The following is a 14,783-nucleotide window of genomic DNA, read 5'->3' on the forward strand; positions in this document are numbered from 1 at the left end:
CCTGTCTAGCTTTGAATTCACCCCTTAGCCCAGGATGGCCTTAAACTTGCAATCCTCCTGCCTCGGCCTCCTAAGAGGCTAGGGTCACAGGTCTGCAGCACCAGGCCCCTCTAGATTCACTAGTGTTTGGTTTGTTGTGAAAGGGCGGTTCAACCCTTTGCTCTCTAAAACATAGCTGATTCTGAGAGGGACAGCCTTCCCCCAGCCTGTAAGATCCTAGAGCATCAAACATCCAGAAACAAGAATTAAAAGCATCATGCACACACTTAGTGGCAGCTGGCAGGAGTCCTCTCAGTTCCTCGAAGGAGGACCTCTTTGCAGGGTTGCTTAAGTGCCCTCCTGGGCAGCTCACATCCCCCAGAGCTGTGATCCAAGAGAGAGCAAGGCAAGAGAATCTGGTCTCATCCTGTCACTCAGCAGAATCCTGATGTAATGCTGGAGCGGACCACAGGACTGCCGAGGGGTGGGACGGAGACACTGGTTGCCATAACTCCCAAGTGTGTGTCTCCCCCACCCCCAGCCCAAGATGAATTGTTTGTTTAGTTTTGGTTTTATTAAGTTGTGAGTTTGGATGTGAGTGCGAAGGTCAGAGGTCAACTTTGAGGAGTCCATTCTCTCCCTTCACCAGGTGGGGCCCAGAGATGCAACTTAGATCAGCAGCCTCAGTGGCTGAGACATCTTACTAGCCCTGGTTTGGTTTGGTTTTTGGAGACAAGGTCATGTTATGTAGCCCCCTTCTGGCCTTGAACTCACTCTGTAGCTCCTGCTGGCCTGAACCTTCTGTCTCAGCTTCCCAAGGCCACCACACCCAACTCCAGAGTCTGTGATGATGCCCACTTGGTGTCTAGTAATGAAGCACAATGTCAAGGGTCCAAGCTTGCGCTCCCCCCTCTCCACCTGGCAGAGCCAAGTCTCCACTTGTTCAGGCCAAGTGTGGACATTATCGTCCCTCACTCCTTCCTCTCCTTCACCAGTTCTCAGCAAGCCCTGTGGGCTCTGCCTTCACAGGACAACCCAGAGGCCTCCAGCAGCCTCCCTACCCGGCTCCCTGCTCCCCTAGCTCTCTGCACTAGCCTTCAGCCCTGTGCTCAAATTCCCGTGGCTCTGGAGTAAACCAAGAACCTTGTAAAGGTCTCCGCTCTTGGGCCTCACTTCCTCCCTCTCTCCCAGTTCCTCCCAAGCCAGGCCCTACCTCAGCACCTTCGCACTGGGTTTCTGTCTACAGTGCTCAGCCCCCCCAGGTCTTTTATCACCCAGCCTTCACATAGAGGTCTCACGGAGGGCTTCCTCATCTGCTCTATCTCGGAAGTCAGCATCCTGCCGGTCCACACTCTATTTATTCTCTCCCAAACACTTATCGGACAGAATATATGTTTATATTTGTTGTTTTCTATCTCTGCATACTTGAGGAGGGCTGGGCTCTCTTTTTTTTTTCCTGTCTCCATTGCTGGGAATGGAACCCAGAACGTTGCACATACTGGGTAAGCCCTCTACCACGGACCCACATCCCGAGGCCCAAGGACCAGGAATTCTCTTTTGTTCTTCGCTGTAACTCGGGGTGCCCAGATCAGTGCCTGGCACTAAGTAAATATGCCTTGCAATAATGTGGGGCGGCAATAGGAGGGAGGCATAGGGGAAGTCGGAAAATATTGTGTGGAAAGACAGGAGTCAGAAAGTGAAAAGGCGGATTCAGGGACAAACGCAAGGAAAGATGGAGCTGAGAGAGGGATGGCGGTGCGGGAGCGGTACAGAAAACACCAGGCTGGCTAAGGGAACAGGACTGGGAGGGGAGGGGGGAGGGGGAAGGAGAGGAGAGGCGCGGAAAGGAGGTGGAGGCGGGGAGGGAGGTCGCGGCGTGCCCCGCGGTGACCGTCTGGCCGCCCCCAGGTATCGGTGTGCCAGGAGATGCTGCAGGAGCTGCGCCACGCCGTGTCTTGCCGCAAGACCTCGCGTTCCCGCCGGCGCCGGCGCCCGGGCGGCCCGAGCCGGGCCCTGCTGTCGCTGCGCGCGGTCCGAGAGATGCGACTCAGCAACGGCAAGCTCTACTCGGCCGGCGCGGGCGGGGACGCGGGCGCGCACGGGGGTCCGCAGCGCCTCCTGGACGACCCCGGACCTCCCGGGGGGCCCCGGCCCGTGGCTCCCACGCCCTGCACGCACGTGCGCGTCTGCCAGGAGTGCAGGCGCATCCAGGCGCTGCGGGCTTCGGGGACTGGGGCTCCCCCACGTGGCCTGGGCACCCCAGCTGAAGCCACTAGTCCTCCCCGGCTGCGGCCAGGCCCCACAGGACCCCGCGAGCTGACCGAGCACGAATGACCACGGATGGGGCCGGGCGTGCGCCCCAACTGACTGCAGGGACGCGATGCGCCCCAGATGGCCAGGAAGCCGCGATTCTGCCTTCAGTTCCCGGTGAATTCCGAGCCCGGCTCCGGAGCCGGCCTGCGTCTCCTAGTGGACTCTAGCGAGGGTGTCGCGGACGCCCGCATTCCATCCCGCGCCGAGGGCGGGAGGAGCGCAGAGATCGAGGACTCCAAGGGCTGGGGACTGTGGGGGCCGCTCCCGGAGTTGGAAAGCGGTCCGCGGGGAGGACCCCAACCTGGGACTGCTCAGACGCCCCAAGACTTGACACGGCTCTCCACACTTCTGGAGGTGGGGAGGGCCTCTGGACATGTGGGTGTCCCCTGGTGCCCCTCCTCTCTTCTCTTTCTCTCCTTTTTTGGGGGAGAAACCTCAAAATTTCTATGAGACGCCCCCAGGGAGAGGGTCAGTTGGGCCCCTATACCTCCCCTTGCCACATCTCAGTCCCTGTTGGAATAAAAAAAGAACAAAACTCCCAAACTGGGGGTGGTAGGTGGGTTTCACTTTCTGGGGGGGGGGTGGGGATGGGAGGTCAACGGGCGTTTTTAGACACTCGGGGTCTGCGGAGAACAGGGAGAGATTTACACACTCGCCACCTTGGGCCATGCCCGAAACATGCAGGTCAGCTCAGGTGCCAGCAGCCGCCCCCTCTCTAGTGACCTTCTCTCAGAAGGAGGCTGCGACAGAGACCCTGGGACAGATGGAGAGATGCAGGATCTGGAAGGGCGGAGACACCGAGAGGAAAGACGCGCAAAGAACCACACCAGATGGGGCTGGGGGAGGGGAGAGCCTGGGAACTGTTGGTGCTAAAGGCTGGGGTGGCACCTATAGTGGCGGTGTGGGACTGGGCTGCAGTGAATTGGGAACTTGGGGGTCGCGTGTGTGGCCCCTGTGAAGCCACCTTCAAGAGTGAGCGAACCTTGGAGTTATATCCCTCCCCAGCCCTCAAGAGAGGAAGTGAGGAGCGGGAGAAGGGGGCTGAGGGCTGGTTGAGCAGGGAGAAGGGTGGGCCTGCCTTCTGTCCCGCCTTCCTCGCCACCCGGGAGGTTTCTGTGGAGAAAGGACGACTGAAGGTCACACGGCCTGATCCAGATCGAGGCTGAGCAGGAAAGAGAGAGATGCGGCGCGGGTGGGGGAGAAGCGGACGGATGGGGAAGAGGGAAAAGATCTTGAGGACAAAATGGACGAGGGCTGGAAAGTGTTAGAGGCTGGAAGAGGGCGGGCAGAGGGAGAGATTCTTAGAGGCAGAGAGATTGCAGGAAGGGACACGGTGGGTGGAGGGGAGGCAAATGAAACGGCAGGTAGAGGGCACAAGCAGTTGAGGTGACAGACAGGAAGTCATAGAAAGCTAAAGGAAGATCGAGGGAACAACAAAGGGAACAAGATCAAGAACACGGAGCTGCTGAGGACAGAAGCTAGGCGGGCCCTTCAGCCTCGACAGGATCGCAGGAGCTGTCCGTTCAGCACCCAGCGGCCCGCCTGGCGCGCAGCAGCCAGGGTCTGCTCAGCCTTCCACGGTCCCCTGACAGAAGGCCACGCCCCGAGAGACCCCCACCCCGCACCTCCATGTCAGGCTGCTTCACGCTGTGTCCTTAGTCTCAGGCTCTGGCTGTGTGTGCCATTCCAGGCCAGCCCCAACATCTTCCCTGTCTCCATCTTTCTAAGAGACTGATCAATCAATCACCCTGCCCTGGAGCTGGATGCTGTTGAAGCGGTTCTCATTGCGGATTTTTCTGGTTTCACCCCCTTCTCTGTCCCAAAAGCACGAGACTGCTCTTCTCCAGGGTCTGTCCTCATCCCCTTACCCACCGAGTTTCTTATCCCCGTTTTATCTCTAACTCGGCGTGTTTGGCACACCTATCCTCTGCCCAGCTCTCTAAGGTTCCCCTTGTTTCTGCCACCCTCACTGAACATGTCTGCTACCGTCTTCCTGGTTTTGTTTGGTCTTGTGTTTTTGTTTTTGTTTTTGTTTTTGTTTTTCATCTCTGCTTTTGCAGATCTTTTCTTCTGTCTTGTGTTTGTAATTCTCCCTGGCTCTGGGGTGGCTCTAGTCTGTATCTCTCGTCTCTCGCCTTCCACCTCTCCCTACGAGTGCTGCTGTCCTCCTCCATCCCGGGTGACCTTCCAAAGTCTTCCCTCCCCCTCTCCTCTGCAGCGCACTGGGAGCATGATGCATCAGTCATCAGTCTAGCCAGGCTGGTGTCTGAGGAAGAATTATATGAGGGAACCTGAGCCTGTTTCTGGGGTGGGATGTGGGGAGCCTCTGACCCCCCAGCCTGGCTAGAGGGCAGGAGCAGCACGTATCCCCTGGGATCTAGGACCCTCTCCCCAGTCTTCCCTGACTCTAACCCTGTCCTCTGTGGACCAGCCACAGATCTCCAGGCATGAAGAGAGAAATGTTGGTAGCAATCCCTCCACCCCAGGGTAAGGAACAGACTCGAGGAAGGGGTGTCTGAGAGAAATGCACCTGAGTTGAAAGATGGGGCTCCTCCTCCTTCTTCTCATCTCCATGGCAACAAGCCTGATCTGCAGGTCCAACCTCCTTTGCTGCAGAGTCAGCCTCCCTGTTACCATGGCAACAAGGGACAGCAGGAGAGATGGGAACAGGCCAGAGAACAGGGTTGTGATGAAGCTCTAGGTGCTGGGGGAAGCCCCCTTCCTCCTACTGTGGCCCTATCTATTTCTGCCCGAGGCCAACTCTCTGTGTCTCTGTGTCCCTCTCTCTAGATTTGAATGTCCCCTTGAGGTCAGGATCATCTTAATCCCCCACTTTTTTTTCATTGTCTCACTATGTCCTGGAGCTCACTGTGTAGACCTGGCTGGCCTTGAACTCACAGAGATCTGCCAGCCTGTGCTTCCCTAGTGCAGGGATTAAAGGTGTGCACCACTATGCCCAGCAGATCATCTTAACCTTAACATGAACCAAACCCTAACCCCACACAGGCTTACTTCCAGCTCCTGGCCAGAGTTCGCTCTCTTTCCCCACCACTGTCTTCTACCAGCATCCCCAGGGAGAGTCCAGAACGTTCCTCATGAGCAAAGTGTGTCAGGGTGGGGACGGGAGGCTCTGACTCCACAGACTCCAGTGTGAAAACTAATGGGTGCTCTGTGTGTGTGTGTGTGTGTGTGTGTGTGTGTGTGTGTGTGTGTGTGGCAGGCCTGAGGTATGGGAAGGTATGTGTGCATGTGCCTGTATACACACACTGTGACGTGGGTGTGGCGTGTGGGTAGGGATGTTGGCATGTGTTTGGAGGTGCACAAAGTTATACATGACAGTACAGTAATGTGTGATGTGTGAGAAGTGTGGGATGGTGTCCCATGGCTTAGTTCTGAATGCCTTGTGTTACCTGTGAGTCTGTACCGGTCTTTGCCTGTCATCCACAGCAAATATTTGTCAGGTTGTACCGTGAGCCTTCTTTCACGCCCTGACACACTAGGGAGCTGTGCATGTGCAGGTGTGTTTGTTGGCATGTACGTGCAACCGTGGCCACAACCTAGGCATGTGCAATCGTGGCAAGTGGAGGAATCTGTTAGTTCTCCGTGTAAGTTGGTGCAAGGTCAGTTGTGGTGCAGTGTGTGATGTGAGTCTGGGAGGTGGTGTTCTGAGGGCGTGGGCTCTCCACAGCACTTCCGCATCGTGACTGTGGGTCTGTGGTGATGTGGTGGGTGTAAGAGCTGTGTGCTCTTCGTGGATTCCCCTCCTACCGGGCTTTGAGCCTCTGGTTGAAGGATAGTGGTGGTGTGAGTGAAGGTGTGACTGGGACATGCTTGTGAGCCTGTGGTGGTGTGTGTGGAGGTGATGGTGGTGCCTAACTGTGGTGCCTCCTGGTGTGTTCTTCTGGCTTTGTTGTGTCTCCTGTGTGGTATGTGTGGTGGTATCTCACTGGGTAGCTCAGTCACTCAGGTGGGGACACAGTGAGGAGGGTCTTAGGACTCTGCGGCCTCTGCAGCACCGCTCCTCAATTTGGGGGCCTTCCTTGCTGTCTGTTTCCCCACCAGGCCCCCTCCTGCAGTGTCTTCTCCATGAACAGTGTCCAGCACAGACTCCTGGGGTCCCCCTACGTATTGCAAGATGGTGGTGCTCTTCCCGCATTCACTGGTGCTTTCCTCCTACCCTGTGCCCACCACACTCCCAGGAAGGCAGTTTCCGAGGGGCTTCCTCCCTCGGAGCCTCCATCCCTGAGGTCCCTCCTTGCATCGAGGGGGGCTGGTCTCTAGGTCCACCATCCACCGTGGGGTGTCCGGGATCCCCACCCCCCACCGTGCTCAGCTCCGCGGTGGCGCCGCCACTTTGCAGAGACAAGGTTGGAGCGGTGGAGGGGGCAGGGGCAGTACAGCTGCAGTACCGGGGGCCGGGCCTCGGGCTGTCCGTCAGCTCAAAGCCGCTCCTGATTGGCCGGCGCCGCCTCCCCCCGCGGGCGCGGGCATATGAGGAGGCAGAGGCCCCGGCCACCGCAGCCTCTGTGAGGTGGGACCCACGGACCGACAGACGCACGCTCCGACCGCGGCGCGGGCGCTGCAGAGGCCCACCAGCCGGAGCCCGCGCCTGAGCCGGCCCTGCGGCCACCGCTCACCAGCCCGTCCGTCCCTCTTCCCACGGAGCCGCCAAGATGGGGGTAGGTGCAGGGTTGGCAAGGCGCTGCGTGTGTGTGGTACTGTGGGTCCAGTGACACTGGGTTGTGCAGGAATTGGGGGGCTCCCGCATTCCTGAGCTCTGGGGCCGAGTCTGCGGAGACCCGCGAGCCGGTTCGTGTGATGGTGTGTCTGGGAGAGCGGGCTGCTGAGTCGACGAGGGTCTGTGGCGCATGCTGGTGGCTTTGTCCACGGGGGCGGGGGCTGGCCCTTGGCACCTCGGGTTTGACCTTGTGCGGTTGCCCGTGTGCCCGTTGCACTCAGAGAGTGGTGGCATGAGTGCAGTTGCTTGAGGGTGAGAGCGTGTGCGCGTGCTCCTGGCTCCCTCTAGCAGCGGGGTCTGCAGCTCTCTGCGCCCTCCCCCGCCTCCATCTAAAAGCCTGCAACCTGTCTGGGTGTGTCTAGAGGGCACTGAAGACCCCCTCCGCTCCTCGGGTCCCCTAGCCCAATGGAGGTAGATAGATACAGGCTATGGGACGGACGTGAGATGACCTCTCTTTCTCCTTCCAGGCCTGGATAAGGGTGATCTGCAGTGACCGACTTGGGGCTGCAGAGTTTGTACAGCCCCTAATCTGGGGGAGCAGACATTAGGGTTAGGGAGAGGGGGAGGAGCTGGAAAGAAATGGCTGCAGACAAGTGCCTGGCCTAGGGTGTGCAAGCACAGTCATGTGGGGGGAGTTTGCATGCCCGCTATGTCCTTGCCTCCGTGTCCGTGTGTCCTTCTCTGTCTGTGCGTCTCTCCAGCAGATGCAGCCTCCTTCCCCGACTGACCACCTGACCCCTGCTGCAGCCCTGGATTCCTCCTTGTGTGTCTGGGGTGGGACTTGACTTGGGGAGGGCTGTCAGGGAAGAAAGTGGATGGATTGGGGACCACCGGATAAAGAGAAAGGGTCAGCATGGGGGTGCCAAAGGGAACATAAAAGATGAGGAGAAAGATGGCGGATGAAGGCTGAAGGGCCTATGGATGAAGATGGGGGATGGAGCTACTGACATGTGGGTTGGGGTGGGTGAGGGGGGATGGGAAGGAAAACTAGGTGGGGGAGGATGGGGGGGAGAAAAGGGGGAGATGAGAGTCAGTGACTGCATCAGGTAAGTGGACTGAAGCTGGGGAATGTGGGAGATTGGGGGAGAAGAGAAGGGTACAGTGCTTTGGGGAAGGGTGGTCTTAGCTAAAGAACGGGGAAGGAAATCTCTTCGATGTGGGAGAGACAGACATGGGCAGAAACAGTGAGAAAGAGGCACCAAAAAACAAAGAAAGGGACAAGACACAGACGCAAAGAGAGACTGAGGCGGCAGGCAGACGTGGAGAAAGACACAGAAAGACAAAATGAGAAACTGAGGCTGACATGGACAGAGAGGGAGAGAGAGAGAGGGAGATTTCTACCCAGAGACCAAATAATAAAGAAAGAAAGAAAGAAATAGCCCACCTGAGCGATGGAAAGAGGAGGCTGAGGTCAGAAGGTAAGGGGTGTTTAGAAAGGACAGTCACAGGTACCCTGGGGTGGGGGCTGTGGAGGTGCAGAGACTGTATGAACCACGCTGGTGTCAGGGAGGCAGACTGCACGGAAAATGGCTAGGAACTGCAGAGGCGGGCTGCATCGAGACAGGCATGTCCCCCACCCCTAGAGGTGCTCCTGTCCTGCAGTGCTCCCATCTGGGCTTCCTGCCTTCCCTGGGAAAGCCTCAGTTCTTCATACCAACAGATGGAAGCCACCTCCAGGGGAGGCCGGTCATGGCAAGGGCAAGCAGGAGCTAACCCAAGGTTGGGTTAGCAGGGACATGAGCATTACTGCCCTTCGATTCCCAGCCCTCCCTTCTCAGAATGAGGGTTCAGACCCCCACCCCACTTCCTCAGACCCAAGAGACCAGGCCCAGCCTCCTCCCTCACACCTGAGAGCCCTTCTGTGTCAGAGCCAGAAGTCCAGCCCACTTTTTCTCATAGGGACCCACATTGCAGCTCCCCAGGGATTCAGGGACGGGGCAGCTGGCTCCCCTATTTCTGACAGACCCCATCTCTCCTCATGCTTGCCACCCTGCTCATTTCTCCACCTTGACCTTATAACGTACCATCTTCTTACCTCTCCATGTGTCTGCCTCATCTGCAAAGGTTGGCATACCACCCGATAGCCCATAGTTCAGGGTGGAGGATCAGCCTCAAGTCCCCAAGTCTCTGCGCCTCCCGGAGGTGCAGTGCTGCTGCAGGCTGGCCTGGGGCCAAACTCCCGCCTCCCTAGTTCACACCTCCTTGGGATTCCCAGGCTTTCAGGGCTAAGGCCCCTCCCTATACTCCTAAATCAGCCCGGGGCCTGGGGGCAGACAGCAGGCAAGTCAGGCTGCTACAAGGTCACAAGGAGATTAGCGCTGAGCTGTACTGAGCCTCCGATCCCAGCTTGGCCCTGGGCCTGCAGGATCTGTCAGCAGCCCTCTGCAAGCATTGAGCCTCAGCCCACCTTTCCCGCCAGCCTCAGACGCCATGCTCCCCATCTGCCCAGACCACCAAACTGGAACTCAGTCCAGGCCTAAGGCTTTTTTTTTTTTTTAATAGCTCTTCGGTACCGCCCCCCACCCCCAGTTCTTGCTCATTCCTCGAGTCTTGACCATGCCCATCCCCTGCTCAAGACTGTCTGCAGTACACAGCAGGAGGAAAGCCAGATGCACATCTTGCCCATTAAACGCCTTGGGAATGACTACTTATAAGCAGCACACTGCCTCCCACTGGAGCCTTTGTCCTTGCTGTCATTTGGAGGGTCCCTTCCTCTCATGATTTGTCTGACCTGTGAGGGTCTCCCAAGATCTGCTGAGTCCTCTGAGGCATCCATAGTGCAGAAGACAGGCCAAGCAAAGAGCTATGCGGGGGAGGCAGGACGGTGACCTCCATGGAGACCTTGCCCTGGAAAGATGGGTGCCAATGCATAAAGAGAGCAAAATAAGTGGAGCAAGGAGAGACAGACAGACAGACAGACACACACACAGAGACAGGGCTGGGTGTCCTGCGCGTGCCTGGCAGCCAGACATTTAAAAGGCAGGAACAGGAGGACCACCACGAATTGAGAATAGCCTGGTCTACATAGCGAGACACCTGGGAACGGGGAGCAGATGGACAGGAAGACAAAGATGCTCTAAGAAAGACAGAGAGAGGGGAAAGGCTCTAGCTGAGATGGAGACACATAGAAGGGTGGGGGGAGAAAGATCCCAGGGTGAGAGAGTAAGGGAGAAAGATCTAGAGCAAGACGGACAAACCAGAGAAGATGGGACATGGGCAAGAATGAGACAGTGACCCCAGGAAATACCCTGAAGAGATGATGACGGCAGAGCCGGACAGCAAGGCAACAGACAGCACATGCCCTCAGAGACGATCTGAGATCCCAGCAGACGCCACCCTGGGGAAAAGAGAGGACCCCCCCCCCAGGCTCAGAGATTGAAACGGTTTGAGATAACAGTGTAGGAGACAGATGGTGAGAACCAGAGACCGAGGAGATGAGACGGACTCACAGAACCAGGGACAGAAGGACAGAGACAGCACCAAAGGAGGGGAAAGGTAAAGGAGAGAAGCAGCCTCCCACGATGAGACACAGAGACGGGAGAGACATAGAGGCAGAAGGAGACAGGGACGAGCTAGCAAATAAACACAAAACAGACCCAGAGAGACAGATCAGAGAGAAAGACAGACGGAGAGGACATAGCTGCAAAGCCAGAGACAGAATCTGCCCGGGAAAGTTCAATAGGCCCACAGAGAAAAGACAAGAGGATTCGCAGAATGCTGGGGTTGCAGCTCAGTGGGTAGAGCGCTTGCCTGGCATACATAAAGCCCTGTGCAAACTGTGTCTGGTGGTGCAGGCCTGTAATCCCAGCACTGCAGAGATGGAGACAAGAGGAACAGAAATTAGCCTTGACTACGTAGGGAATTCAAGGCCAGCCTAGACTGTATGAGACTTTGTCTCAAAGGTGAACACACACACACAGACATGGTGGTTCATGACCGTATCTAGCACCTGGGAGGCTGAGGCAGGAGGATTGTTATGAGTTCCAGTCTATGATACATAGTGGGTTCTGGGACAGCCTGGGCTAAAAAATAAGACCCCATTTCTTAATAATAATAATAATAATAATAATAATAATAATAATAATAATAGGTTAAAAGGGCCCAGTGAGTAGGCTTAGTGGGCAAAGGAGTTTCTCTTGCAGCCTGATGATCTGAGTTTGGGTGGCAGGACACACATGGTGGAAAGAGAACCAACTCCTTCAAGCTGTTCTCTGACCTCCACGTATACACTATAGCACACACACACACACACACACACACACACACACACACAATAAACAATAAATATTTTTAAAAATTAAAGTGGTGAAGGGGGAGAGACTCATAGGCACAAGGAAAGAGACAAACAGACCCCAAGTCCCAGAGATACCTGGACCTAGACACAGTGAGGCCAACTAGATGAGACAAGTCTTGGGGGGATTCTGGGAGCTACCCAAGGACACTGGGAAGGCACAGCGAGACACTGAGAGACACGGAGATAACCCTAACCTAGAGAGGCAGAGGCCAGGCCAAGATGAGAGCCGGGGCACGCGGGGCCGGTGTCGCTCTGGAACCCCTTCTCGCCCGCAGTCTGGTGGCTCTGACAGCTACCGTGTCGCCACCTCGCAGGACAAGAAAGATGACAAGGGTTCACCCAAGAAGAGCAAGGCCAAAGAGCGCCGGGATCTGGATGACCTCAAGAAGGAGGTGGCCATGGTAAGTGTCATCTCCCCTGGTTACCAACCCACAATCGTCAGTCCCTCCTGCCCAGAGAAGCTGTGTGAGATTGTGAGCCATCTCCCCTAATCATTCTCCAGACAGAGCACAAGATGTCGGTAGAAGAGGTCTGCAGGAAATACAATACGGACTGTGTGCAGGTGAGGATGGGCGGGGCCAGGGCTGATGTTGGGGCCCTGGGTCTGAGGGAGGAGGGCTGCAGACTGGTTTGTTCTGAGTACGTGTGGGTGCTGTGGTTTTGATTTGGGGGGCCAGGGCTTCTCCAGGAAGGTTCCTATATGAGTACCATGCTTTCTAGGGTTTGACACATAGCAAAGCCCAGGAGATCCTGGCTCGAGATGGGCCTAATGCGCTCACACCACCACCCACCACCCCGGAATGGGTCAAGTTCTGCAGACAGCTATTTGGGGGCTTCTCCATCCTTCTGTGGATCGGGGCAATCCTCTGCTTCCTGGCCTATGGCATCCAGGCGGGGACTGAAGACGATCCTTCCGGTGACAATGTGAGTATGCCACACCCTGGCCTGTGTAGCCCCCCCCACACACACACACACACATTGAGGAACACAGACACAGCCACATCTGCCCATCTAGACTTTTCAAAGCCTCCTCCTCACCTTTCATCATCCAACTGTGACAATTACCTCTGAGAAAACAAGATCAGAAATAAGGAAGCCATGGCTCCAAACAGCCTAAGACAGCCGGGGTGTGGTTCAGTGGTGGGGTATTTATTTGGCAAGGTTTCATGGGGGCCTGGGCTCAATTCTCTGCATTCATAGAGGACATGTGTGGTGGCACACTACTGGTATTCCCTCACACAGGAAACTGAGGCAGGAAGGTTATGAGTTTGAGTCCAGCCTAGGCTACAGAGCAGAATCCTGTCTCAAAAAATGTTGGCTCGGAAGAAGGCTGAATAGGTAAAGCACTTGCTGTACAGCCAGAAGGGCCTGAGTTCAAGTCCTCAGCACCCACCTGAAGCTGATACCCTGGTGTGCATCGGAACACCAGTGCTTCTGTGGGGAGGTGGAGGCAGAGGCAGGAGTGTTCCCAGACACTCACAGGTCAGCCTGCCGGAAGCATGCAGTGGGGGTGAGAGACCCGCGGGACTGGAGAAACAGCTCAGCAACTAAGAGCATTTGCTGCTGTAGCAGAGGACCTCGGTTCTCTCCCAATACCCACATGGTAGCTTACAGCCGTCTGCCACCACAGTTCCAGGGGGTCCAGTGCCCCCTTCTGGACTCCATGGCACAAGGCACACGTGGTGTGCAAAGATACGCTTTGGCAAAACAGTCATATGCAAATACATAGGTGTTAAAAAACAAATAAACGAAAACTAAGAGGCCCTCTCTCAAAGTGGAAAATGAAGACCCATACCTATGTTGCCCTACTTCTGCATGTGTACACATGCACACGCCCTTGTTCACATGAAAGAATGTGTGTGCACATAGTTTTTAATTATAAAAAAATAAGAACCTGTGTAGGTCAGCTGGTAGAGTGTTTACCTGGTGCGCATGAAGTCCTAGGTTTGATTTCCAGCACCATACAAAACTGGGTGTAGTTGTGTAAGCCTGTTGTGCAAGCACTCGGGAGGCTGAGGCAGGAGGATCAGTTCAGTGTCCACCTGGGTGAGCTATAAGAGACCCCAATTAAAGAGAAAAGGGGGTTGTGGGATGAACTAGAGTTCTGGCTTAAGGCTCTCTGACCTCAGCAACTTTGGAGATGAGGAGGAAGGTCGGGGCTCATCTAACCCCCATGGGAGACAGGCGTGAGACAGGGCTGTTACAATCTTCACACCTGTGGACACAGAATCCCACACAACTACGTAGAGGTCTTCACCTGTATATGAGGAGTGAACCTGGAGAGTCCCACAGGAAGATTGGTTCAAACACAGGTTCATAGGCATACACACAGGTGCACTCTGGACAGAAGCAGACCAACAGAGCCGGGCATGGTGGACAGCACCTGTCATGCCAGCATTGAGGAGGTTAAGCCAGGAAGAACAAAAGTTCAAGGCCAGCCTAGACTACAAAGATCTCATCTCAAATCAGTGAGGGGTGAAGTGGGCTTTCATCCCAGCACTCGGGAGGCAGAGGCAGGCAGATCTCTGTGAGTTCCAGGCCAGCCCGGTCTACAGAGTTGAGTTCCTGGACAGCCAGGGCTACACAGAGAAACCCTGTCTTGAAAAAGCAAAACAAAAACACAAAACAGACAAGAAAACAGAGCCAGATGCGGTGGTACATGCTTGAAATTCCAGCACTATAGAGGAAGCAGGCAAGAAGATCAAGAGTTCAGGATCATCCTCGGCTATGTGGCAAGTTCTAGACTAGCCTGCACTATGTCTCAAAAAAGAAAAAGGAAGAGGTGGGATTAAGCACTTGCTGTTTAGGCTTGAAGACCTGAGTTTTAGGCCCAGAATTCCTGTAAAGAAGCTGCTGTGTGTCAATCATTTGTCATCCCAGTGCTGGAGAGGTGGAGGCAGGCTGACCCCGGAGCTTGATGGCCCGGCAGCCTTGACCACTTGATAAATTCCAGGCTGTGAGAAACCTTGTCTCTAAAAAATATAAAAGGTATATGGTGCCCAAGGAATGTAACCTGAAGTTGTCCTCTAGCCTCTGTACACACACACACACACACACACACACACACACACACACAAATAAAATGTAATAATTTAAAAAATAATAAGTACAAAAAAGCTGAAGAACAGACTCAAACACACAGTCTTATAAACACAAGGTGAGGCCTACAGGCCTATATACAACCAGACAGACACACACACAAAGAATAAGGCCACAGGCAGATGCACAAAGCTCCCTCGCAGACCTGGGGGTAAAGGTGGGTGGGGAGTGTGCACAGCTGTTGTGATGACGTGTTCTGTACACATGTGTTCCCACAGCTGTACCTGGGCATTGTGCTGGCTGCTGTGGTGATCATCACTGGCTGCTTCTCCTACTACCAGGAAGCCAAGAGTTCTAAGATCATGGAGTCCTTCAAGAACATGGTTCCCCAGGTGAGGAGGGCCCAAAGGGACAGAAGGA

The 14,783-nt window shown here is 55.5% G+C and overlaps 2 protein-coding genes across 4 annotated transcripts in view; both read left to right on the plus strand.

The window, feature by feature from the left end:
- Window positions 1-2,831, plus strand: part of Grik5 (glutamate ionotropic receptor kainate type subunit 5) — a 59,742-nt gene extending 56,911 nt beyond the window's left edge. Inside the window, exon 20 of one of the 2 annotated variants that reach the window (XM_036183826.1) lies at window positions 1,888-2,831. In XM_036183826.1, the coding sequence (XP_036039719.1) occupies window positions 1,888-2,313 (426 nt within the window). In that variant the 3' untranslated portion in view covers window positions 2,314-2,831. The remainder of the gene's footprint in view (window positions 1-1,887) is intronic. The other variant, XM_036183817.1, reaches the window with a different exon arrangement.
- A 3,961-nt stretch (window positions 2,832-6,792) lies between these two features.
- Atp1a3 (ATPase Na+/K+ transporting subunit alpha 3) overlaps window positions 6,793-14,783 on the plus strand; it is a 30,234-nt gene continuing 22,243 nt past the window's right edge. Inside the window, exons 1-5 of one of the 2 annotated variants that reach the window (XM_036181773.1) lie at window positions 6,793-6,971; window positions 11,639-11,725; window positions 11,827-11,886; window positions 12,045-12,248; window positions 14,642-14,755. In XM_036181773.1, coding sequence (XP_036037666.1) covers window positions 6,966-6,971; window positions 11,639-11,725; window positions 11,827-11,886; window positions 12,045-12,248; window positions 14,642-14,755 — 471 coding nt within the window. In that variant the 5' untranslated portion in view covers window positions 6,793-6,965. Of the gene's footprint in view, window positions 6,972-11,599; window positions 11,726-11,826; window positions 11,887-12,044; window positions 12,249-14,641; window positions 14,756-14,783 lie in introns of both variants that reach the window. The other variant, XM_036181763.1, reaches the window with a different exon arrangement.

This window comes from Onychomys torridus, chromosome 1 (genome assembly GCF_903995425.1).
Source record: "Onychomys torridus chromosome 1, mOncTor1.1, whole genome shotgun sequence".
Lineage (NCBI taxonomy): Eukaryota > Metazoa > Chordata > Mammalia > Rodentia > Cricetidae > Onychomys > Onychomys torridus.